The sequence below is a fragment of the Boleophthalmus pectinirostris genome, unplaced genomic scaffold, assembly GCF_026225935.1.
Source record: "Boleophthalmus pectinirostris isolate CB_2022bp ecotype Guang Dong unplaced genomic scaffold, ASM2622593v1 HiC_scaffold_17, whole genome shotgun sequence".
Taxonomy (NCBI): Eukaryota; Metazoa; Chordata; class Actinopteri; order Gobiiformes; family Gobiidae; genus Boleophthalmus; species Boleophthalmus pectinirostris.
Genome location: NW_026571115.1, coordinates 24,028,454 through 24,056,438, shown reverse-complemented (window position 1 = coordinate 24,056,438; position 27,985 = coordinate 24,028,454). Strand labels below are relative to the sequence as shown.

General features: G+C 38.1%; 1 protein-coding gene across 1 annotated transcript in view; it reads right to left on the bottom strand.

The window, feature by feature from the left end:
- Positions 1 to 27,985, bottom strand: part of cacna1ha (calcium channel, voltage-dependent, T type, alpha 1H subunit a) — a 294,384-nt gene that overhangs the window by 113,728 nt on the left and 152,671 nt on the right. Inside the window, exons 6-8 of the mRNA XM_055152604.1 lie at positions 17,497 to 17,656; positions 12,270 to 12,561; positions 1,386 to 1,478 (exon numbers count right to left, since the gene is read on the bottom strand). Of these exons, the coding sequence (XP_055008579.1) occupies positions 1,386 to 1,478; positions 12,270 to 12,561; positions 17,497 to 17,656 (545 nt within the window). The remainder of the gene's footprint in view (positions 1 to 1,385; positions 1,479 to 12,269; positions 12,562 to 17,496; positions 17,657 to 27,985) is intronic.

Here is a 27,985-nt window from a genome sequence, read left to right as displayed (position 1 = left end):
TTTTGAGCTACATCAGAACAAATATAAAACAACATAACCTAACCTGGTCGATTGAGGATTGGAGGATTACACAGATAAACAACATGGTAAAAGAAAGTATTATTATTTATTGTTGAAAATTACATTCTATTAAATCAAATGTTGTGTTTTTTTTTTTTTATATTATCATCATGGTATTGGAATTGGTATTTAGTATTGAGTCAATTCCTTGGTATCGGAATAGAGTTTGAATTTTAGTATCATGACTAGGGCTGGGTATCATTAAGAAGTTGCCGATACGATACATACCTCGATACAGTGAGCTTTTGATTCAATACAATTTTATACGATATATTTTAAACCAATTTGATAGGGTTCAATAAAAAATAAAGGCTAAATCATGGCTGTGATACTAAAAGTCTTTGTGAAACTACTTCCTGTGCAAAGTGAGAATGAAACACAAACATTTTAATCATCAAAACAGTGAAAATGTCAAATGTGTTGAATCCGTGTGTCATTCGTTCATTCGTTTTTCAATATAAAACCAAAAATAAGAAAAAGAAAAAAACAACAGTTTTCTTCATTATTTGTCTCCAAAACCAAAATGAAAAAATGAATAATGACCGTTTCCCATTTACGTGACTTCTGTGACTGCGAGGTCGGACTTTAGCGCCACATACAGACTGAACCAGGACTGAATCAGAACTAAAACAGCACTAAACCATTTTCAGTCCTGGTCTGGTCCCGGACTCAGACCCGGTCCTGGTCCCGGACTCAGACCCGGTCCTGGTCCCGGACTCAGACCCGGTCCTGGTCCCGGACTCAGACCCGGTCCTGGTCCCGGTCTCAGTCCTAATCTCAGTCCCAGTCTGGTCCCGGACCTGGTTTAGTCCTGGTTTAGTCCTGGTTCAGTCTGTATGTGGCGCTAAAGTCCAGCATCGCAGTCACGAAATCACATATCCGTTTTTTTTTGGAGACATATAATGAAGAAAACTGTTGTTATATAGTTTTCTTATTTTTGTTTTTATTTTGAAAAACGAATGAACGAAAGATACACGAATTGTGTTGCATAAACATGTTTTCTTCTTCTAAACGAGCAACAAAACTGTAACTCTGTACAAAATAATTTAGTAAAACATACCAAAAAATACTCTCGGCGATATATCAATACAGCAGTTCATGATATCGATACAGTATCATGACATTAAACGATACGATATATTGACATTTCGATATTTCTGAACACCAATAATCATGGCAACAGTTTTCCATATTAAGTAGGAAGCGTTTGTTATTTAGCGTGACACAAATATAGATTATCATAGGCATGGCAGAGTTTCAGATTTGTCAACTGCAATTAATTAGTGGATAAGATAAAAATAAATAGCAAAAAAAGTGATACTTACGATTATAAGAAGTATAAAATATATAAAATTGTAGAAGGAGTGAGCGTCCATGACATAGTACATGATATCTACCCATCCTTCCAGAGTAATGACCTGCAAAAGAGACACAAGAATGAGAGGTTTGCATGAGAGTAAATACACTGGGTTCAATCTAAAGTGCTCAGAGTTAAATATTAAATGTGTGGTGGAGGAAAGGACAGAACTCTGAAGCAGAATTAGCCCTTTAAAGCTGCATTATGTAACTTTTCTGGTGAAGGGTACGCCATTTTGTTTCCATGGTTAAAGCTTTGTCTGAATTTTCCGAAGTATGAAACTTATCGGTCTGTGTACCATTTGTTCTTTTAATTTCAATTAAGAAAAAGAAACAATAAAATGGGAAAGCAGTTTGTTATTTCATTATTCTGTTTTAGTGTCAAACAAAAAGAACCTAAACAGATTTCAACCTCTATTTCCAATATTTAATGTTTATTTCAAATAACACCAATCAAAAAAACAGCCTCTGTGCCTATTTCTATTTTGATATTTTATTCTCTTCTAGCAGATATATTTTATTCTCTTCTCTGGAGCTACTTCTATAAACCAGAGAGAATAAAATATCAAAATGATGACTGCTTTTTGACTGGTGTTATCTTTTTAAATCTGAAATAAAGCAGAATAATGAAATAACCGTTTTCCCATTTTATTGGTTTTCGTTCTTAATTGAAATTCAAAAGAACGAACGGTACACCGGACACTTAACATATCTCTCTAGCATTTATTTCATTATACGCTTGAAAACATTGGGCATTTTGGATGTGAGCGAAGTCGCCTCTCCGCAGATCTAACCTGTGATTTGGACGGAGATGGGAGAGAGATACATGAATGCTATAGAATATATATCTCAATGGAAACAAGTAGAAAAAAGCAGATATGTTGACCTTGTTTATGGTTAATATCTCTGCAATTGTTGGGCCTGTCTACAGAACATGAAACAGAAACTGGGACAAAGTTCATTATTGTCTTAGCCATGATAATGAACTGTGGAAATCTATGGTTACGTTTACACTGAAACGAATCACTGTATCACCGTATCAGAAACAATTTGCGTCCAGACACATCGTTTCTGTGTCCGCGAGCCTCCCCTATCCACACAGATTTGCGCATATTTGTTTACGTTTTACAGAAATGAAACTTAAAACTAAGTGCTCAAAAAACAGATCCTTCCTTGTGTCGTGACATGGTTCATCTTCTGTCGGATTAAAGGACACGACTCAGTGGATTATATGTGTTCTTTCTGTGACAGAGGGATGTTCTGCTGATGGTGAGTCTGTCCTGTGCAAGTAGTTCTAGCTCTGCTGTTTCCCGTTTGTTTATGGTTTGTTTAAAATGTTTTCCGTAATAGCGTCACATGACCGATGTCACGAACCCAGCGAATCAGGAAGGTGCAAATCACAGTGACGTGCTCCAAAAAGGACGACAACTAGAGCTCCTACGCCAGCGTATCAGCGTTTTCAGGCGTCCACACAGCGCCGGATCAGATCTGTACTCACTCATTTTCAATCGGATTAGTTTAGACGAACACTGCACCCGCAACGAAAACAACTCGAATATGTACTAGTGTGGATGGGGCCTATATGTTTTTCAAGGAAGCAATATAGCATTATTAAAAGCCACTAGCACTTTTTTTTTTTTTTTTTTTTTAATAAGTTAAAGGGCATTAATTCTGCTATTTTCTGATCTGTTATAATATTGTTTCCTCCTCAAAAATATACTTGGAGTTGTTTGTTTCATTCATCCATGTTTAACACAAACCCTGCAGACTTAGGCTGAGTTCTTCTCTCAAACAGAAAACACTGTTCCACTGTTCTGTCATTTGGTAATACAGGAAGTGCTCCACTGTGTTTTTAAACTCCATGCACCTTCCCTAAAATTATATGGATGATTTGAGATCTGGAATTGCCAAATCTGAAATAATTTCTACTGAATTAAAAGGTAGTAAAGTAAAAGGTAGATGTTAACTTGAAAACTTTTGAGCTTTGGAGACGTCGACAGACTAATAATAAAGGATTATGCAAACATTTGTGACTGAAACAAAACAACTCTGGCTATGTTTTCCAGGAGATAACAACATTATAATCTGATTTAAAGCTCACAAGAATCCATTTTGTGTAATATTGGAACGTTAAGATGAATACGGCAAAACTATGACCCAAATCCTAAACAAATAATAATAATAATAATAATAATAATAATAATAATAACGTTGGTGGATTTTATGGTATTGATTTATTTTTTCCCAAAGCAGTCAATCTCCCGCAGATGTAAATAAACTTCTTCCCTCCATCTGAAACGATTACATCAAACACTCGAATGCAGCGAACGCAACCCAGACAAAGAGACGTCGCTGAGAAAAGCCCGTATTCATGTGTGTTCGCCCGGGGACCGTTACGTCGCTTCTTTCATGCTGGCTGTGTAAAACGTGTATGCTAATGAGGATGCCGCGGTGCTTTGACCTGAATGTGCTTTGTGTAGTCAGTGTGACATTTGCACTTTCTCCGGTAGCGTAACATGGCCCTCCACTGAATAAATAGTACAACGAAGTACACGGCACGCATACCAAAGCAGACACGACGTCCTGACCATGAAAGAGCTTCATTTGTTTGGCTATTAAACGGTATTTCATCGTAGCTTTTGTAATATTTCCAGGGATAAAAACTAAGCATGAATAAAGAGTACAAAAATGAAACAACGAAGATAAAATTGTGATTTAATGGGTGCTTTTTCTACAACTTCTAAAACAGAATAAAATGAAAAGAAAGTAAAAGTAAAGAGAGGATCCAAGCTACCAAAAAATGTAAAAATTCTGTGTGAATATGAATCAAAGTTCAGTTCTGTCTGGTGTTTTGTAAAGGTGTTGGAATGTCATTGACGCTTTATAATATGATTAATACAAATTATGTTGATTTTGCCAATTAAAATATTCAAACTATTTCGTTGACTAATACAAGACTGAAACTTAAAATGTTACTAAAGTCTGCAAATTAGTCACCGGGTAGAAGAAGAAGTACATGGACGTCAGTGATCTATTTGGTGGCAATGTTTAAATGTCACTGTTAAGTAAATCAAAATAAAATCTATAATTCTGTATACTACCAGCTTGTTTCCATTACAGTGTTATTGCTTAGCCTCGAATGTTCCACAGTAGGGCATTAAAACATATCAATCTTGCATTAACTGCATTACAATCCGTGTTTCAGACGTTGATTCGTTTTTTAAAATGGAACCAAAAGTAAGAAAAAGAAAAAACAACAATTTTCTTCATTTGTCTTTAGAAATGGATAACAATTTGTTTTGTCAGTTTTTGATTTTGTGTTTAAATGAATAATGGTAAAAAAACGGATAACCGGATAACATTACACCCAGTTTTGACCCTTACAGACTGAACCAGGACTGAACCAGGACTGAACCAGGACTGAACTAGGACTAAAACAGGACTAAACCAGAAATAAACCAGAAATAAACCAGGACTGAGAGTCATGATGTGCCCTGAGGTGTGCCCACGTAGACCGTCGGGTGACCGCACTTTGTGGCCACCATGCTTCACAGGCTTGGGCTCTTGTCTCTCTCAAAGTCCAAGATTATACCTGGTTTAGTCCTGGTTTAATCCTGGTTTAGACTTGGTTTAATCCTGGTGTAGTCCTGGTTTAGTCCTGGTTTAAAGTTCAAGATTAGTCCTGGTTTAGTCCTGGTTTAGACCTGATTTAGACCTGATTTAATCCTGTTTTAGATCTGGTTCAGTCCTGTTTCAGTCCTGGTTCGGTCCGTATGCGACGCAAAAGTCCGGCATCGCTGTTTTTTTCTATTATTCATTTTAACACAAAATCAAAAACTGAAAAGACAAATCGTTATCTGTTTTTTCACTTTGGCTTTGGAGACAAATAATGAAGAAAGTAGTTGATTTTTCATTTTCTTATTTTTTTGCTTTATTTTGAAAAACAAATGAATGAATTACACATGGATTTATTACATTACAGGTGTTTTTACTGCCCAAAAATACCTTGAAAAACATGAATTCTTAAAGTAAAGTTAATATGACAAGAGTTCTGATAAGTTTAGCTAGTTAGTTTTTAGTTAGTTTGTTTTTTTACTTACATTAACATACATTTTTATTATCACCTGACACTTGGTCTGGCTTGTCTCCATGGAGATAGATACATTTAAAGCCATACTACGTAACTATCCCTGCAAAACAATAAAACATGTCCATGGAAACAAGCAGGTGCCATATCCTCCACCTTTAAAGTTACATAGCGCACATTTAAGTCTCATATGACCTTATAAATGTGATTATTTCATATTTATATTTGAGAATTGAAATGTTTAAACCCCGACTAATCCAGCTAATCCTTCGCTTATAGAAACATCACGCTCTCGTTCAAATTAACATCTCCTCGTTGGTTCTCGAGGTGGTTTTGGGCACCTACTGTACTCACCTACAGTCTTAAGGCAAACTGATTATCATATATACATTCATATTTATATACATCCAATTCATATTTACACACGCCCAGACAATAAAGGAAATATGTGGAGGTGACACGCTCCATGTCTCACTCTCCAGGCTCACTGCATCCTCCTCTTCCTCTTCTCGTTTTTTACCCTCTGATGCTATTTTGGTGCAGAAATGTTTACGCTTAAAATGATTAATAGTCGTGTTGGAAGGTTTGGAGCTTCTAACGGTGTCAAACCTCAACAGGCGAACCGTCACTAATTAGAATGTCTTTGAACTGACAAGTCTAATACTGCAATATTAATTTAGCTCTATTGCCAAACAGAATTAATTTGTTTACAAGGCTATGCAATGTATTTTGGCATACGTGTAGGTTAATGGAGAAATACAAAAGAGTAAGAAAATGGGAGTAAGAGTGGGTTGGAATTAAAAGCAACATTGTGTAACTTTCTGGGGGTGGCAGGTCAACTGTATGATTCCATGGAAATAGAAAGTTAAAGCCATACTTCTGAAACATTCTCCATAATGATGATGATAAAGTTTCTAAACATTTTACTTTGGAAAATTAGTAGAAAAAGTAGTAGTAGAAAAGAAAGTAGAAAGTTTGCTTTGAAACATTCTCCAGGATCATAAGTTTCATATCATACTTTGGAATGATTATGGTCAAAGAAACAATATTTCTATAGAAACAAGAAAACTCCAGGTCAAATACGAGTCAGGTTTGTGGAGATGCAAGGCTACTCAGATGTTTTTCTATGTTTTTCAGTGCAAAAGTAACATCAAAAATGAAAACAAAATATGCTATTGGCCTATTTTTTGGCTAAAAAGTTACAGTGAGGCTTTAAGTAAGGTGACTTTGTAATAAACTAGTCCCCATTATACTGTTTCATACTACATAAAATAATTAATTTAAATAATTTTCCTCCACCATCAGCTTATCTTTAAAAAAATCAACTGAAAACTTAAAGGTTCATTGTGTAACTTTTCTGGTGGAAGAACCGTCAGTCGTTTTTCTTCATGGAGATTTTATTGCTTTGTCTGAAATGGTTCACAGAGTTAATATGTTTACAAGGCTATGTAATGTATTTTGGCATACGTGTAGGTTAATGAATAAATACAAAACAGTAAGAAAATGGGAGTCAGAGTGGGTTGGAATTAAAAGAAAAACTGTGTAAGTTTCGGGAGGTGGCAGGTCAACTGTATGATTCCATGGATATAGAAAGTTTACTTTGAAACATTCTCCTTGATCATAAATTTCTGACCATACTTTGGAAGATTATGGTGAAAGAAACAACATTTCCCACCCGCTCAGATAGTTTTTCTATGTTTTTCAGTGCAATAATAACATCAAAAATGAAACTAAAACATGCTATTATGTTGGCCTATTTTTTGGCTAAAAAGTTACAGTGAGGCTTTAAGTAACTAGTCAGGTTGGCGCCACCTAGTGCCTCTGCTCAATTTCATTTCTCTGCAGTGACTAGGTCAGGAATTGGAATACACTAGATGGTTTGCAAAAACCCTGGAAGTGCGAGTCTGGGCACCAGCCAATTAACGAAGAGCCATAAATTCTGTGTTGGCAACGATTCCTGAGATCAAGGATTTAAAGCCAAAACAAAGAGAATATTTGGTGAATTTTATCAAGGTGAAAGACGTTATTGTCCTTCTTCCTACAGGATTTGAGAAAAACCTTAATATACCAGTTATCCCCATTAGCGGCGCATTACATACGTCATGACCAAATAGCAGCGATTGTTTAAATAAAAAAAAGTACCTGCCTACTGTTGAGAGAAGGAATTCTAATGCTGCGAGGTCAGAGGGTCTCCATAAAATGAAACCGTCAGATGAATCAGGCTAATAAGTAAGGCAACTTTGTAATAAACTAGTCCCCATTATACTGTTTCCTACTGCATAAAATACTTTTCCTTCACCACCAGCTTATCTTTCAAAAATAACTTAAAAAAACTTTTCTGGTGTAATTTTTCCATCAAATGCTTTTCTTCATGGAGACTTTATTGTAGGGCTGCTCGATTATGGAAAAAATTATTACCACGATTATTTTGATCAAAATTGAAATTACGATTATTCAAACGATTATTTTTTAGTTACCCCCCCCCCCCCCAAAAAAAAAAACAAAAACAAAAAACACTTTGTTATTGATAATTTAGGCAAAACTTTCAAATTGAAAATAAATATAAGCTACAAATATGAACCTTAGAGCAGCTTTGCGATGTATAAAACATAAAATGAATAAAATATATATACATAATCGAAATATGATCAAAATTTGAGTCTTACTTTATTGCTTTGTCTGAAATGTTTCACAGTACGGCATTAAACCTTTCTATCTTCATGCAGTCCAAACCAAATCAAGTTACAGGTCAGATCTGTGGAGAGGCGACCCCGCTCAGTCAGAATACCAGTTTGTCTAGGTATTTTTGAGCTCTAAAACCATCTATAAATGAATAAATCTGAGTTATTTAATGCCATTCTGTGGGACATTCCAGACAGAGCAATGACATACCAAGTTTAGAGTTGATTACTATCCGAGTAGCCAGATTTGGAACCAGAGACGAAGTTTAGAATAACTTTGCACTGTTATCAAGGAGTTCGTGTAGCAGCAGGTGCCACTGTCGCCGCCCTGTCACCCCGGAGTGTAATTGCGCGTGTCCGGCGTGTTTGCGAGGTCATTTGGAGGTAGATTTCTCTGAGAGCTCCTCGTGTTGTGCTAGTCAAAGCCCATTAGGCACACAGGCGCATTTATTAGCAGGGTCTGGACACTTCTATTAGAACGGCTGGAAGTTTTAGAGTGTTGTGAGGGCAGAAAAGGTGAGTGACGATCTCCCGCCGAGCCCAGACCCGAGAGGAGCTGAGCAGAAATGTATTCACAGACAGCGAGGAGGTTTTTGGGAGAAATGAAAACGGACTTTAAAATAGGGAGACTCTGGTAGTTTTATGAAGACGCCTGCAGCGCGTCATCGCTTATATCCTGCAAACTATGAATGTGAACTAAGTAAATCTGACTAGAATTCTGAATTTTGGATCTAAGTAAGAGGTGTCTAGCTTTGTCAGGATAATAACTATATCTACAGTTCTTATCGATCAATATATGAAAGCTGGAGCAGTACGGGAACTTTTTGGGGTCAGTATTTATTGTGTGGACATTTTCTTCGCACTACCGGGTAAGTTTGGGTTATTTTTTTTGACTATATGACATGATTTGAGCTGTAAAAGGTTGAATTAATAACTTCTATGACTCATTACCAGTGTAACACGTTATAAAAGTATCAAATTACTGTAATGCATTGCTTTTTGCTGTAACGCAGTAATGTTCGGCATCACAGGAAAAAAAGGTAATATTTGGGGTGTTGTTCGTTTTTCTTCATACAAATTCGCTAAAATCACTGCATTATCAGCAGCGGTGAAACGCCATCGCTACGGTTCCGAGTGGGGGGACGGGCCCAGAGGTGCACCTGCGTAGACCATCAGGTAACCACGAGCGAAAGGACCGGCACAGAGCTCCACGCTTCACGAGGCTAATCGCAGCTGGGGCCCGTTCGCGCTTTGCGGACACCCTCCTTCACGAGCTCGAGGTTCTCTCATGGGAGGTCCTAGATTCCAAGTCCTAGTCCAAGATTAGTCCTGGTTTAGTCCTGGTTTAGTGCTGGTGTAGACCTGGTTTAGTTCTGGTTTAGTGCTGGTGTAGACCTGGTTTAGTTCTGGTTCAGTTCTGGTTTAGTTCTGGCTCAGTCCTAGTTTAGTCTTGATTTAGTCCTGGTTTAGACCTGGTTTAGTCCTGGTTCAGTCCTAGTTTAGTCCTGGTTTAGACCTAGTTTAGTCCTGGTTTAGTCCTGGTTGAGTCCTGGTTTTGACCTGGTTTAGTCCTGATTTAGACCTGGTTTAGTAATGGTTTAGTCCTGGTTAAGTCCTGGTTCAGTCCCAGTTTAGTCCCGGTTTAGTCCTGGTTTAAACCTGGTTTAGTCCTGGTATAGATCTGGTTTAGAGCTGGTTCAGTCCTGGTTTAGTCCCGGTTTACTCCTGGTCTAGACCTGGTTTAGTCCTGGTATAGATCTGGTTTAGCCCTGGTTTAGTCCTGGTTTAGACCTGGTTTGGTCTTGGTTTAGGTCTGGTTTAGACCTGGTTTAGTTCTGGTTTAGTCCTGGTTTATTTCTGGTTTAGTCTTGGTTTAGACCTGCTTTAGAGCCAGTTTAGTCCTGGTTTAGACCTGGTGTAGACCCTAGCCCTGGTTCAGTCCATATACGGCGCAAAAGTTCAGCATCTTCTCTCGCTGATTGTTCTTTAACAATCACCTAGTTATTTTGTTGAGAGTAACTTAAAGTGCTGCAGTAGTCATGTTATGTCTTACCTTTTAAACACAGTAATATTGTAATATAACAAATTACTTTGAAATGAAAGTAACAAGTCATAAATAACAGATTACAGTTTTGAAGTAACTTGCCCAACAGTGAACATTACAGATGCCAATTAAGTACTTAAGTTGTAGAGCTACTGTACTATTAACATGGACTGAACATTAATTTTACATCTGTACCATAATATAATTTGTTGCCGAGATGATTACTGGTAGATTTACGTAAATTTGCAGAAAAAAAAAAATCTGCTTATAATCAGTTGGGCAAGTTCCACGTTATGCCTCGGTGTCCAAATGCTTAGACACCCCTGATCTAAGCCGTTTTGGTGAGATTAGGTGCAGATATTTTGAATTCTTTCTTGTTTTCAGTAGAATAATCACTTGATGCCTTGAGGTAAGAAATTTGTACTTAATAAGTGTTTTTTCTTGGCTCATTAGAAAGCAATTTGGCTTGAAACGGTTTATGTATTCGTACAACAGGGAAATATCTTGGGGAGAATATAAAGAACTTCAACAGTAGAGATTTTATTGCTTCAAACTTCCACGGTATGGCGTAGAAAATAAGTAAACACATAAGCAGGTGACAGCACAAGGCCAAGTTACGGGTCAGATCTGTGGAGAGGCGATCCCGCTCACAGTAAGAATGCAAGTACTTAAAGATATTTCTATAAAAAATATCAAAAAATAAAAATAAAAACAGCTATAATGAAATAAATGCAAGATATACGTTTTAATGCCATACAACGGGACATTGCAGGCACATTACATCTCCATGGAAACAAGGAGTCGGCAAACCAGAAAAGTTACTTAAAGGTGCATTGTGTACATTTTCTGGAAGAGGGTCCATCAAGTGCTTTTTTCTTCATGGAGATGTTATTGCTTTGTCTGGAATGTTTCACAGTATGGCATTAAACCTTTCTATCTCCATGGAGACCAAACCACACCAAGTTACAGGTCAGATCTATGGAGAGGCAATCGCTCACAGTCAGAATGTCTGTTTTTCTAGGTATTTTTGAGCAGTAAAACCAACTGTAATTGACGAAATGTAAGGTAAATCTGTTTAATGTCATACTGTGGAACATTCCAGGTAGAGTAACGACGTATCCATAGAAACAAGCAGGCGACGGACCCCCAACCAAAAAGGTACTGAAATGTTAACTACCTTATTTTCCAGACTATAAGCCGCACTTTTTTCGTGGTTTGGGTGATCGTGCAACTTATACTCGCGTGTGACCTAAATATTAAAATATATAATTTCACATGTTCATTATTTTCACACTGACAGGAGCGAGAGGGCGAGTATCTACCACTATCACTTCTCCACATGTCTTTTTCAGAAAGAGCCGCTGTCCTGTCTGGTGTCATGTCTGTGTCTTGTAGGATTTCAGCAGATTTCAGGCTCTCCTGGGGGGATTATGTATAAGGGAATGTCCGGCTACTGGAGTTTGAAACATTTCTTCTTGTCATTTATGCGCCCACCTGCATTAACGCCTATGGGTCATTAAGACGTATTTCCCACTCACTAATATTAATTTAGCATCATAACTTATTTTATCACATGGTAATTAACTGCATATTCTGCAAGTACTGAAATATGCAGCCGAAAATGGTAACCGAGCAGCAGAAAGAAAGTTTGGGAGTGATCGAGAAACTTGTGAGGGACTGGTGAAAAGCGGAGGATACTCAAACTGCAATGAAGAATACAAAAAAAAATAAACTAATTGTGCTAGATTTAGTTAGAGTTGGTGGAGTTGCTCAGGAGCGACACAGAGAATTTGCCTTTCAAGATGAAATGTCTGCTGTTGGTCTGATTTTATAAAGTAAAGATCCCCCCAAAATATGACTTATATATGTTTTTTCTTCTTCATTTTGCATTTTAAGTCCAGAAAATACAGTACTGAAATGATTTAAAATACCCTGAATTTCAAGCAAGGCACTAATCTAAATATTTTTTTAGCAGTTTAACTCTCAAATTGGAAAAGTTGGACCCTCCTGCCGTGAAACTTAAATCGGCACCAGCACTTACCTGGAATATGGCTATCCAGGCGTAGCCAATGTTGTCAAAGTTGACGGCTCCCTTGTGGGGGTTGAGGTCGCCCTGCCTGCACACGTTATAGTACTGGTTCCAGTTCACACACACGTTGGCACTGGCCCTGCCCATTCCGGAGTCGGGCAGCGTGCACTCCACCCCTCCCTCCTCGTTGGCGGGCACGTCGCTGCAGCGGAGCATGCCGTTCTCACGAGAGGTAGAGCAGATGAAGGGGCTGTCCTCTCCGTCCTCGTTCATGTAGTATGGACTGATGGACAGGTTGTACATCCTGAAGGAATAAAGCAAAAACAAGGGAAACTGAAAACTGAATACTACTGTTGTTAGTGTGTGGAATCTTAAATCTAGGGTTTGGTATTTGATAATATTTGGTTGGAGATTTAGTCATTTCTTGTCAGTGATCTGGAAGAGTCTTTTTTTTCATCAAGAGGTCTACATCGAATCATCTGTCATTATAGAATTGGACTATTTTTCAGTTAAATAGCACTAAAAAGGAAAGAAAAAAAGAAATCAAACTGAATTTCCTGAACTCGTGTGAGGCCAGCCTCTGTGTATTTTCACATTTAAACACTAAACTTTTTACATTACTTATGTATTCATTGTTGAGTGGATGAATTATGTTTTAAATCACAATACAAAGGTTGACAACAAGAGAGACGACGCTTTGCAGCGATAAGCCGTATCTGTGGGGCTCGCATTAATTAAGCTACTCATTATTTCACTTTGGTCGTCTGCACCACGCACCTTTTCCTTCAGAAGTTGTTCTTGTAAAGTTTCTGTCTGATGTTGTAAAGTGTTTTATATTTATGGCTGTAAACTTTCCATAGTCTATCATGAGTCACTCCCCGAGCTCCTGATGTGACTCGTGGTGTTTACGCGACTGTAGTGGTTTTAGAGAACGTATTTTGAAAGGGCGTCGGAAGTTTATTTTGACACCTTTGGCCTTTTCTTGTCTTTCCCCTGCTAAAAAGCCTGGAGACGTTGATAAATTAGAACTCCAACCTAATTTAAGCGGTGCAGAGCTTAATGACGGCCGATGTTCATGCTTATGACACTGCTGCTGTAGATTGTTCAAGCGGTTAAAATGGAAAGCGTTACCTGCGCTCTGTTACTGCTTTTGTGTAAAGTGGAGGTTACTTGAGTACATTTTTTCTACTTTACTCAACTCTGTTTCAAAGTCACAGAAAACTGTTTAACAATTTTGTATTCTCTAACCTCAGCACATTACATTTTCTTTAATGTGTGTAGAACACATATGTGCGAGCTAGTGCATGATATATTACATTCATACCGTTTTGAAGGTCGCGCAGTCGCTTAGCAAATACTGTTAGCTTTATCTCCTGTGACGCGCAGATGCTGCTACATTAACAGAGCACGACTTGTTCTATGGTTTCCAAACACAAATTATGTGAAGTTGGGAACACTGAAGAGCCTTTTCTTTTCCTCGTATCATTCTGTGACTAAAATCATTTCATTCCCAGTCCTGTGTCTGTTATAATATAATGGTGCCGATCAGATAAGAGTTGGTTTTTCATCATAAGAGGAGATAGGATCTGTCTGGAGAAGGCAGCAAATGTTATTTGTAGTAACCATAGAAAATAAAGTACAAGGCTAGCAGTGTGTGGTGTAGTGCAGATGATACTTGAAAAAACAGTTCAGAAGAGTTTGCACTTGTTCTGGTAATGAGACCTTCTGTCTGGACACTTGAAGGAACTGTTCAAAAGACACTTTATTTTAATATGTATTTATATTTAAATATGCTGTTTCTACCATGTTATAATGTTGTTCCCTCATCAAAAACAAGTGGTTTTAATTGTTAGTAACCTTGTGATCTCTCCCAGGCCCCTTTTTCAAATCCTCCTTACAGTTTGCTGTAAAATTCTGTCCAATGCTCAGCCCACGTCCCCCACGTCCCCCACGTCCCCCACGTCCCCCACGTCACCCACGTCACCCACGTCACCCACGTTACCCACGCTCCTGTTGGGCAATTCTCCATAAATATACAAAAGCGTGATACAAAACAATACACTACAACTTCATAAACCTGATGCGATGTGCAGTAGTTTCAGTAGCGAGATGCACGCCGAAATGTTTTTTTTTTTAACGTAACAGCAGTAGTAGCAGCAACAGCAATAGTAGTAATAGTAGTAATAGTAGTAGTAGTAGTAGTAGTAGTAGTAGTAGTAGTGCTAGTAAGAGTTTTCTAAATACTTTTTGTATAGAAATCCATAGTCCTCAAATGTGAACTTGCATCAAATGGTTTCAACTCTCTATAGCATTTGTTTAGCTCAATCTTGAGTTTTTATTCTTTTACCCTAATTTATGGTATTTCTTTATTTTTCAGGCCATTGTCAATATAAAAGACAAACCCCAATTAAAATCATGTCAACGTACAAAATATTGAGCGGAATACGCTGAAGGCTACGAATTAAACACTTTAAACATTTAAGTCAATTTGATTTCCTATGATGACAAGATTAATTAATTCGTTTTTTAATAGGGTTTATAATTGATACATCGTGCATGACATTAAAGAAGATCTATTGTGCTTGTGTCTGCTGTATAGTTATAATCAGTGACACCCGCGCATCATGTTATATTTTGGACATTTTAAATTGCAATATTCATCTAAAACAGCTGATTTCAAACAGTCATGCAGGTGTTGGCCCCTACCGTCCTGTATCACTGATTAAGAAAATAAAATTACAGAAGAAAATAAATACAGAGCAGTGGGCGTGTCCCATTGCAATGAAAAGGGGGGTTAATCGGAGAAGACTAAATATTATTCAAACATGCATGAATCACTCCAAATACAACTTTGAGATGAATCCGTGTATTAGGGATGGGCATGATTAATCGATTAATCGATAATTGATCATTAAGAATTTCATCGATTACGTTAATTTTAATCGACAAACCGAATGTAGGTTGCTGTGCGTAGCGTGACCAAACAGGGGTCTGTACATGTGTCTCTCTGCACTCAGAAGGAGCGAGACACAAACAGTCGGTCAGTCTGCAGCGTACCGAAGCACAAATGCGTATTTAACGATGATTTGTACAAGAAATTCCACGCTTTCCGTTGCGTTCGGGACAAGTGTGAGTCCATGTGCACAGTGTATAAAGCAGCAACATATGTTTCGGTGTCCAGTGGGAAAAAGTTTTGCCAGGTGAGAGTCGCGCAATGTCGATGACGAGTCCCCACCTCCCTCCCCCCGTACGGTGTCCTGGTTTTGACAAACGCAAATATGGTCACACTAACCTGTATTCCACTGAATCGTGTCTTTTAATCCGACAGAAGTTGAACCGCATCAGCGACACAAGAGCTGTAGTTTTATCTTCGCTGAGTTTATGCAAATTAGCGATGCGGTTTTAAGTTTTGTTTTTGTGAGAGTTGCGCAAAACTGAATTAAACACATTATAATGTCAAACGGATTGATGTGGCTCTAGAGTCGTTACGGTTTATATGTCGTAAAGTTGAATTTATTTATGCAGATTAGTAGTGCAGATAGTAATAATAATGATGATCATTTTAATATAAAAACGTTAATGATTAATCGATAATCGATCGTTAATTCTTCCGACGATCGATTAAGAAAATTTCATCGAATGACCATCCCTACCGTGTATCATTCGTTCATTCGTTTTTCAAAATAAACCAAAAATAAGAAAATGAAAAACAGCAATTTTCTTCATTATTTGTCTCCAAAACCAAATAGAAAAAAACAGATAACAATTAGTTTTTTTCAATTTTTGATTTTATGCTTAAATGAATAATGGAAAAACCTGATAATGTCAGTTTCCCGTTTGCGTGACTTAATTTGCCGGACTTTTTAACCACATAGACTGAACCAAGACTAAAACAGCCAAAGATGTTCATTTTGTCTTCTTATATACTTTAACTTCTTGTTTTTTTTAAAAGACAATACAGTAGTGTGTTTACCTTGTTGACATGTTTCGGCAACATCTTCAGAAGTGTCCCCGGTGTTGGTGGTGATGTGTTGTATATCAGCTGTTGTTACTTCCTGTAGACGTGGTCAGCCTGATGGATCTGGCAGGTCGCTCAGACTGACCACGCCTCCCATCGCCCGGTGTGTGAAAGGAGGAACGCGCCATCATCACGGTTAATGCTGTCCGTGCCTCGTTTCCTGATTTCGATGGCCTCCTTGATCCAGCGTTTGAACTTGTTGTTTTCCGATCCAATGACCCGAGCCCCGTCCCAATCCATAATGTGGTTGTTCCTTTTACAGTGTCTGATATGGTGGATTTTAGGTTTTCCTGTTCTGCTTTATCTTTTTGTGTTCTGGTGAGTCTCCCCGATGTTTCCTTTTTGCATTCCTTTTGATGTTTTTTTTTTTTTTTGAATGTGGAATGCCCGGCCTGTTTCCCCTATGTATGATTTATTGCATGATTTGCATTGAATTTCGTAGACCACGCTGACCACGCCAACAGGAAGTAACAACAGCTGATATACGACACGTCACAACCAGCACCAAGGACAGTTCTGAAGACTTGGCTTGCAGCAGCAGCCGAAACATGTCAACAAGGTAAATACACTTTACTGTATTGTCTTTAAAAACAACCCAAGAAGTTCAAGATTAAAACAGGATTAAAACAGGTCTAAACTAGGTCTAAACCAGAACTAAACCAGGACTAAACCAGGACTGCACCAGGACTAAACCAGGACTTAACCAGGACTATCCCGGTCTGAGTTCCGGTCTGAGTCCCGGTCTGAGTCTCGGTCTGGTCCCGATCACCAGACAATCTACGCAGGCGCACCTCTGAGCATGTCCCAACACTTAGTCCTGGTTCAGTCCTGGTTTAGACCTGGTTTGGACCTGGTTTAGACCAGGTTTAGACCTTGTTCAGTTCTGTTTAGTCCTGGTTAAGACCTGGTTCAGTCCGTATGCGGCACAAAATCCGGCATCGCAGTTTAAGTCACGGAAATGGGAAAAGGCAGTTTCCATTATTTAAACAAACACAAAATCGATAACTGAAAAAAACAAATCGTTATCCGTTTGGTTTCGGAGACAAATAATGAATAAAATGGTTGTTTTTTGTTTTCTCATTTTTGGTTTTATTTTGAAAAACGAATGAACGAATGACACACGGATTGAGATGACATGACATGCTGAAAATCTCTGAAAAGTCGATTTTGCATAATAGGCCCGCTTTAAAACAGACATAATAAAAACAATAACAGTCTTACGTTATGATGTCCTTTCCCAAGAAGCAGCGGTTCCTCAGTAGCCCCGCCCACAGCTGCACCCCGACGATCCCAAAGATGAAAAACACAAAGAAGCACAAGAGGAGCACGTTTCCCAACATGGGCAGAGTGTCCAGCAGCAGAGTCACCAGGATACGCATACCTGCACAAAAACACACAAAAATAACATTACTACACAATTCTAATAGTTAAAAGGCCCATATTATGCTTTTTAAAAATCTATATTACGTTCTTTCCTCATCACAAACCCATAGTTGTGTTTTGTTTCATTCATGTTTAGCACACAATCCTTGAAGGGAAAACACTGTTGCACCTTGTGATGTCATGTGGTAATACAAGAAGTCCTCCACTGTTTTTTTTTTTTTTTTTAACTCCTACACCTTCACCAGATTTGGGGCAATACATATTAGACTAACACAAATCCAATCTTTACTTTGCAAAAAAAAAAAAGGCAATAAGAGCATCACATTATCAACTTATAATGAACCAACCAATGCATTATTTATAAACCTTCAAACTCTGAAATGTTACGATTTAGTCGACCTTTACACTTTGAAAATCATGTTCAAAGTAAACAACAATCTCTGGTCAAAATGATTACAGAATATCTGCAAAATGGGAAATAGCCAATATGAGCTCAGAAGAACAGCTACATTTATAAAAAAAAAACAAAAAACAAAATCAGAACAAACATTATGAAATTTTGTGTCTCTGGGTGGAGCTCTGGAACAACTGTACACACTCTGTTCCATTTTATAAAGAAGTTTAAATGTTTAACTCTGGGCAGCTATATGAGTTATGACACTTAGTTTGTGCTGTTGTACTTTGTTGTATCTGTTACTGATTTGTTTGTTTCCTCTTGCTGTATTTATGAAGATGAACTGGTGTCAAGATGACGTTTTGACAAAGGACTAAAGGGTAAATTCATAATAAACTCAAGCTTCAGCCTGCACTTTTTCAGTCTGTGTATGTTAAATATGACTGTGGAATAATGTCAGAATAAACCTGTGACCTAAATCAATCAATCAATCAATTATTTGGATGATTTCAGTGATGTCTACTGAACTACAGGTAAAAAAAAGCTGTTAACTTGAAAACTACTTTTAGAGATATAGACAAACTAATGCAGGATCACTCAAACACACAACTCCAGGTGTATTTTTGACGATGTAACAGTTTTAGATGACGTGACATAAAGCTCGCGAGAGTCACAAGAAAGAGCCATGCAAGTCACTATTTGACTCTTTGGGCTGAGAGCTGATTGGCTGTGGTCCACCATGCTTCACTTTTCTGTCTAAAAAAGCTGTTCTGAACGCGAGTGTTGTGCCAAAGGGCTTGTGAGAGCTGGAACTAGCTAGACAGATTTATAAACCCAGTTCCTCCTTAAACTGAAAATTAGACATCTCAGTTTTAAATATTAAAGCACTTCGCTGAGTAAATGTAACTAACCATACTTTTACTTCTACTTCTAAGTCATAATTTTGAGTATTTGTTGTGATTTCAAACATATTTAGATTGGTTTGAGCTGAAAAACACAAAAAAGATTCAACACAGTTTTCAGATTTTGAACAAACCTGGTATAAATACATTACATCTAAGTAGAATGTGAAAGGCAAATGTCCGTAGGAATGAAAAATTTCAGATACCCGAGGCCCGAGGGCAGTAAAGAAAGCTCACTCACAGTCACGCTGGTTTTTGTCCTTTTACAAAAGGAAGCCAAGTCTCTGTGCTGCACTCCGGTGATTTTAGAACAGATTTTAACAATAGAATTAAAACTGTTCTAGTCTTTGATGGAGAGGTTGTTACACCAACAAATAAAAGAAAAACACAGCAGGCCCTCAATAAAGGACTGATAAAAGCGACAAAATGGAATGACTAACAGGAAAAGAGTTCAACTTCCTCGAAACCTGCAGTCTTTGTTGGACACGTTTGACAACAGCAGTGTTCACGTCAAATTTAAGTTGGCTGTCAAAAAAACTTGCACAGATACAAAGACGCAGCAATTTTTTATTTTTTATTGTGGATAATGTTCTCTTTAGTACTGACAAGTTTGATCCTGGTTTGAGTCTTATGAACTGTGGACTTAGTTTGGCTCATTTTTACTCCCGTTCTAGTCCAGTTTTTAGATGTGATGTGCATGTGCGACCAGATATTTATGCTGTTCACGATTTTTACAGTCTTAATACTTGAAATAACAGAATTAATTCATCTTAAACTGTTGGCAATGATCCAAATGATACCTTATACATTCCGAGCATCCTAATTAATCACCGCAATGAGCTACTAAGCACTTTTCACAGCGCTCAGAGACCAGTCCAGAGTTTTGCTGCGAGATTCAGCTTTTTCAGTTTCGATACTGATATAGATACTTTGGCCTTAATTATCTGCTGATGCCCAGTGTTAACCGATACCAGTGTTGGCTTTTTCACCAAAAAAACGCAGTGGATCCAATTGTGGGATGTACTGTATTTTTCGGACAATAAGTCACACTTTTTTCGTGGGTGATTCCTGCGACTTATACTCCAGTATGACTTATATATTAAACTTTACACACTGACAGCCTCAAGAGGGCGCTCTAGGCTTGTGTGCCAGTATCTGCTACTCCTATTACTCCTGTACCACTGTCACTTGGCTCTACTGTGCATGTCTTCTACAGAAAGAGCCTCTGTCCTGTCTGTATCATGTCAGTCGATCGCACCATTACTTCTGTACCACTGAAATTTAAAATTTAAACAAACTTATTAAGACAACTGAGAAAACTGAGCATAAATGCCCCAAGAAAGAAAATCATATCTGCAAATTATAAGCTGCAAGTAGCGAAATATGCAGCTGAAAACAATAATCGAGCAACAGAAAGTAAGTTTGGAGTGAGCAAGAAACTGGTGACAACAGGGAAGGTGCACCACTTTCCTGGAAGTCACTGGATGGATCGACAAAGCCTGGACTTCAGTGACACCAAAACCATCCTGTCGTGATTCAGAATAATTCTAACTGGAACTGATGCTGATTCTGATGACAGCTACGCAGAAGAGGAAGCGGCGCTCTGTTTACCTCCGGAGGTCACAGAGTTGCTCAGAAGTGACACCGAGGATGAAGAATTCAATGGATTTAGTGATTTGGAGTGAGATGGAGAGTTTGGTAATATGTTATGTTAACAGCCTGTTGTTCTCTGTTCTATTGTTATTACTATGCCTTGCGATACAACTTGCCTTTCAAGATGAAATGTCATTTCTTGGTCTCTGATTTTATAAAAAAAATTTCCCCCAAAAAGTCCAACTTATAGTCCGGTGCGACTTATATGTTTTTTTAAATTCATTATGCATTTTTTGGCTGATGCGACTTGTACTCTGGAGTGACTTATAGTCCAAAAAATATGGTAAGTGTTATTTATGTTATTGTTATTGTGTTTATGTTATGTTATTTATGTTATGTTATGTTATGTTACTTTGTATGAATTAAAGTTCAAACATCAGCCAGTAAATAGTCCAACATCAAACATTAAATTAAAGGCAAACAGAATATTGCCTAAACTGATGAACCGATGGTGGTATATTTTTACCTCAAAAGCTGCTTTTACAATACGAGTAAGTACTTTTGTGACATTTCTTCTACTCTTACAATTTAAACTAACTACACTGCTTCTCGAGTACAATTTCTAACTCCTCCTCACATCTCTGACAACAGGCCTATCCGTCTTGTTACCGCACAATGACAAGCTCTATTGATTATCTGAGTTCACAAGACAGTCAATACAGTCGGGATGAAGGTGGCCGGAGTGACAGTTGAAGCTCCTTTGGGAATAGAACCCTCAGTTTCGCACCGGCACGTCTGCGTATCTAAGTGAAAGTGTTCCTCATCCATCAGCAGTTGTCATTTGTGGTTAGGACTCGACTGTGAGAAATCCCTGAAGTGTGATCAAGTCATCTTTGCCACTGCATAAAACCTATTGATGGAGATATTAGATTCAATTTGTTTTCCAATTCAGTGGTTACAGTTTCCTGCTAATTCTATTACCAACATTTTGATTTCATTGGTTTCATGTTATAATGTTGTTTCTTCATCAAAAGCATACCTAAAATGTGTGTTTTGTTTCATTTGCACATGTTTAACACTCAAATTGTAATTATTTAGGCTGTGCGGAAAGTGCTTCACTGTGAATTTAAACTCCATACACCTTCACTCGAATCATTTGGATAATGTGCCGGTCTCTACTGAACTAAAGCCAACTTGAAAACTACCACTACATGACATCATAGGGTGGAGCAGAGCAACTTTGATCTTAGATTAAAAGATGAATAATAAAGGATTGCTCAAACATGTGTGAATGAAACAAAACACAACTCTTGGCTATGTTTTTGATGAGGTACACAGTGGCTTAAAGCTCACAAAAAACAATTTTGTGTAATACAGGACCTTATTCCTCTATATCGGTAGAATAGAAATGGGGATTGTACAGCTCCTGGGTCACATACGGCCCTTTGGTTGACTCTGACCGACCTGTTTAAGCTCATTTGAAATTACAAAATAAACATATTTTATCATTTTACCTCATCATGGACTAAAGCTGCGTTGCTTTTATTTTATAGGTGTTTTTTAAATTATATTTTTTGCAAAGCAGTAGCTCAGTGGGACGGTAGTAGCTCAGTTGGTAGAGCATTCGCCCACTGATCTGAAGGTTGGCGGTTTGATTCCAGCTCTCGACATAAACATCACAGGTTGAGCGGTCAGATCCACTGACCCACAGGTTGGCTGGTGTGATTCCAGCTCCCACAGATGAATGCTGTCGTTGTGTCCTTGGGCAAGACACTTAACCCACCTTGCCCACAGTGTCTGCGTACACTGGTGTGTGAATGGTGTGTGAATGGGTGAGTGGTTCCTTGTTGTAAAGTGCTTTGAGTGCCTTGAAAGTGGAAAAGTGCTATAGAAAAATGTGAACCATTTAGCACTTTTTCATTGTTTAGTCATGACATAAACCAGGGGTCTTCAACCTTTTTCCTCTGGTGAGCTACATTTACAAAAAAAAAAAAATGTTTTTATTAAATAATAATTAAATTAGTGGGTGCAAGAAACTGAATAAATATAAGAGCCTTTAGATGGGGTACAGTTTGATGCCTATAAAATATTTACACAATTATTATCTTTTTATTAGTGCACAAAGATAGGCATCAAAATTATATATTTACAATGATAATAGGCATGATAATTAAATCAGATTGTAGTTGTTGGGCACAATACATATGGTTCAGAAATCCCTTGGCGAGCTACTTGGAAGGGGATGGAGAGCAACTTGTTGGAGACCCTGGACATAAACTCTAACCAGTCTGACCAGCTCGTCAAAACAATGATATTTACTGCTTTTTATAAAGAAATACAATGAATATTTTGCAGAATTGAGTTAAGCATTTTGGCCCAGTTCTCCACAATATTTTCTGTTTCTCATGTGGCCCCATAGAAATAACAATTGCCCACCTCTGGGGTAGAATCTTCTCTGGTTATGGCAGCAATGTACATTTTCAAGCAGCCTATACAATAGTTAAAGGTGTAATGTGAGACTTTTAGAGGGTACAACACCTATCTATATTATCTCAAAGGATATGTTATTGCTTTGACTGGAATGTTCCACAGTATATATATCTATGATCATGGAGACAAGAGGCAACACACATTGAGAATACAAGCAGAGGCTAAGTTTGAGAGACTAGATTCCCTGGAAATTAATAAAATCTTCATGAAGACAAGCAGGCCCATCACCAAATTAAGGTGTTGTCATTTATTTGTATAATTCTAATCATAACTATTGTGCGAATCCGCATATCACCATTTCAGAAACGATCTGCGACCGCCGTTTTCTGTGTCTGTTGTTTATGTTTTACAGAAACAAAATTTAAAACCACATGGCTAATTTGCGTAAATGAAGCGCTCGAAAAACAGCTCGCTATTGTGCACTGATGCGGTTCAGCTTCTGTTGGACTAAAGGACATGACTCAGTGGATTAAATGTGTTCTTTCTGTGACAGAGGGATGTTCTGCTGATGGTGAGTCTGTTCTGTGCTTCTATCACGTTGGAAATGGTTCATGCTAAACTTTTATGACATTATACGTCTACAGGTTGTACACACAGACCATATATGTGAATGGACATATATTCTAGCCTCTTAACGTTTTGGCGGTGAATTACTTCGCGGCGCATGTACCTACATCAGCGTATCAGCGTTTTCAGGCGTCCACACAGCGCTGAATCAGATCTATACTCAAATGAATTCGTGGGAGCTGGCAGCACCAGATCGTTCTGTCTCTGGAGCCATTTTCAATTGGATTAGTTTGGACGAACACTGCATCCACAACGAAAACGACTCAAGTACGTACTAGTGTCGACGGGGCCTTAGACAGGTTTTGGCCCTTGTTTACATTACGGTTGCTAGGTAACAGTTATGAATTACCATCACATCTGCTGCCCAAGTAAAACTACAAACTACACCAACATTGAAAAAGTAGACAAGATTTGTAGTAAAAGCTTAAATATTCTCACCTTAACTACATTTTAATGGCAAAAGCAGTAATGAGTAGCAAAAGCGCAGTCTAACCTGTCGTACACACTTTAATTATGCATTAGTGCTATTACAAAGCGTTAGAAGATACAATTTCAGACTAGACACGAACATAACACTGACTACGTTTATTAGCTTAGCACTGGAGTGTACTTGTCAAAAGCTAGCTCTAATTAAACTAATCTCCACACAGCGCGCAAGTGGCAGGAATCATTTGCATATCTAAAATACAAAAAAGAACAAAATCCAGGAAAGTTAAAACAAAACATTCAAAAAGACTCAAATCTTAAAATGATTTCTGCGGGCTGTTAAATTTGTTATTAAAGGGCCCATATAACGCTATTTTCTGATTTATATTATAACGTTTTCTCATCACAAACAGACCTGGAGTTGAGTTTTGTTTCATTCACACGTTTAACTGCATATTTAGGCTCTTTCTCTCGAACAGAAAACACTCTATTCTCTGTACTCAAGACAGTTACAGAGGATGTTCCAGAGTATTTTTAAAGACGTGCAACATCCTCTAAACTCAGAGTTTCAGCTGCTTCCGTCTGGTCAGAAGCTTTTAGTTCCAAGATCTAGAAAGAATCGTTTTAAAAGGAGTTTCATTCCAGCTGCTATCGTACTTATGAATAAATTGTAATCTATTTGTAATCTATTTATCAATTTTAGTATGCTGTCTTAGAAAAAATAGTGTGTTTTTATATATTTAGTATTTATTGTAATCTTAGCCCAGCGTGATGGATGAATTTAATTAATTGTTTATGGAACAAAGCCATTCTGCGCTGGAGCACTGAAACACTTTATTTTCTAACTGTGTCCATTTTCCACTTTCCATCCATTTTCTTCCACTTTCTTTCCGCTTTCTAATTGTGTTTTTATACGTGTTTATTGTACATAATGTGGATGAGTGAAATGTGAAATGTGGGACCAGCCTCTCAAATCTGCGAAACAAATTTACCTACGGGTACGAATCAAGCAACCTAACCTGACCAATGCTCCACTGTGTTTTTAAACTTCATCATTTTGATCATTTCAGGGCTGGATTTGCCAGTCTATAGTTACCAAAGACAGATGTTAACTTGAAAACTACCACTACATGACATCACAAGGTGTAACTGAGCATTTTGACGGTTGCAGATGTAGACAGATGAATAACAGGGTTCCCACTCTTTTTCACTGACAAAATTTAAAACTTTTTCATGACTTTTTCATGACCTAAAGTGAATTTTGCATGACTTTACAGCACTCTACATGTGTTTGACTGATTAAACTTTTAGGGCTAAATATGACATGTTAACCCTTTACACTCACGTTATGGTTTGGTATTATAGTTTTTAACATTCACAATGTCAATATGTCTCGAACCTCATCCAGATATACTCCCCCGTGCTCTCTGAGGTCTGAAGGCCAGCTCCAGCTCGTGGTGCGACGAGACTTAAAACCAGGGGACACAGGGCCTCCTCTGTGGTTGGCCCTAAACTCTGGAACACTCTGCCCTCCCACATCCGAACAGCAACCACAGTGGGGTGTTTTAAGTCTCGTCTTAAGACCCATTTTTACTTTCTGGTATTTACACTGTGTGAGTCGTAAGGTCTTCTATTTATTTTATTTATGTATTTCTTTCTTTCATTTTACTCATTGTGTTATAATTTTAGCTTTATACATTTTAACACTTTTTATTTATTGTTTTTAAATATGATGTACTGTCTTTTATTGTATTCATTTGTCTATGCAGCACTTTGGACACTGTCATGTTTATGAAATGTGCTAAATAAATAAAGTGGATTGGAACGGAACGTAGCGCATATGCTCGGAAATAATCATAACAGCCGAATGATAACTTAACAGAACGCTGTAGTGTTGTGTGAAAGAGATACTAAAATTCCATGACTTTTCCAGAACTTTCATTGAATTTACATCATTCTATGACTTTTAAAGGCCAGAAAAATGACATATTTTCAATTTCCATGACTTTTCCAGGACTTCCATGACCTTGGGAACTCTGTAATAAACAAACAAAACACAACAACATTCTAACATGGTTTAACATGGCTCCAAAGAGACAATTTTGCATAATATAAAACCTTTAATGGTGAACTGTGAAACATTCAAGGCAAGCATTAACATCTCCAAGCGGCAGACACATCCAGTCAGAAAAGTTACACAGTTCAGCTTTAATCATGTTAGAGTCATGAGTCTTATCCGACTATGGGGTAAACTGTAGTGTTATCTGATTGGGCACTACTTTTTAACATCTCCAGGCTACTGCACAAACACAGCACGGCTAAGACCACAGTTACGTAACACGCGAGACTGTGAACGGTAACCCAAAATGCATTGCTGTCAGTTTGCCGGGCCCCTGAGGTAGTCCAGCACACAGCAGCGTGCCAGTGTGGAGAGGTAGTCCTGGTGATACCCCGAGAGAAAGTACTGCGCTTTATGACTATGTTTGGACTGTTACTGCCATGTCTGAGCGAGCTTAACACATGTAGCCTTGTGTAAACATATATTTCGCACAGGGGAAATCTCAGTGCAACGTTGGTGACAGAAATAGAGTTTGATAGAGTAGGATGGATTAGAAGTAGTTACACATATGTACCCTGATAAAAAAAATGAAACTAATAAAAGGAGTGGAATGTCAGCAGAAAAAACCCCACACCTGAGCCAAGTAATTCCAGAGATATTAAAGAGTCTGTATCACGCTACTTTCTGATCTATATTATAATGTTGTTTCATCATCAAAAACACTCCGCTGTGTTTTTAAACTCCATACATCTTCGTTAGAATCTTTTGGATAATTTCAGCCTTGGAATTGCCAGTCGTTAATGAACTTAAAGGTGCATCGTGTAACTTTTCTGGTGGAAGGACTGTCAAATGTTATTGGTTTGTCTGGAATGTTTCACAGTATGGCATGTATGGCTCTCTATTTCCATGGAGGCCAAACCAGACCAAGTTACAGGTCAGATCTGTGGAGAAGCGACCCGCTTATAGTCAGAATGCCAGTTTTGGGATCAGCCCTATGTTTCTTTAGCCAGGCTGGTGCCACCTAGTGCCTCTGCTCAATTTCATTTCTCTTCAGCAACTAGGTCAGGAATCAGAATACACTAAACGGTTTGCAAGAACCCCGGAAGTTGTAGACCGCGCACTGGCCAATCAACAAAGAGCTGTGAAGCCATGACGTCATACTCAAGTGCCTGTCTGGGTCCCTTTTGTGATGCAGCACAACAGTAAACAAAGCGGTCGAGATGGATGTAGATGAAGACAGACATTCTGTGTTGGCAACGATTCCCGAGATCGAGGATTTAAAGCCGGAACAAAGTGAATGTTTGGTGAATTTAATCAAAGTGTAAGACGTTATTGCCCTTCTTCCTACATTTGGATTTGGGAAAAGCTTAATATACCAGTTAGCTCCGTTAATGGCGCATTACATACGTCACGACCAAGTAGCAGTGATTGGTTAAATTTAAAAAGTACTCGCCTACCGTCGAGCAACCGAACCCTAATGCTCCGAGATTAGACGGTTTCCATGAAGTGAAACTGGCTGATGAATCAAGCTAATGTTCGCTCAGCCCAGTGTTCCCTTATTTCTAAGATTTTTCTCAAAATTAAACTCCAAGTGAAGTCATTTTTATTTTTATACCGCATTTAAAGGGATGATTTAGAGTTATTTCAACCTAGGATCCTGTGCACCATGACCTCTACATTACATCTGTCAACTGCTGCTGGATAATAGGTTGGGTTTAAGTGACTAACAAACTGGGTGAAATGGGGATAAATTCTGATGCAAACTGATGATAAAGGACATATAGGAACATAGGGTCTAATTTTGGAAAGAAACCCCAAAAACTTAGAAATGAGGGAACATAGGACTGAGGGAACATAGGCATGCTCCCCTGTTTTGAACTGTGGAAAGTTCCAGTC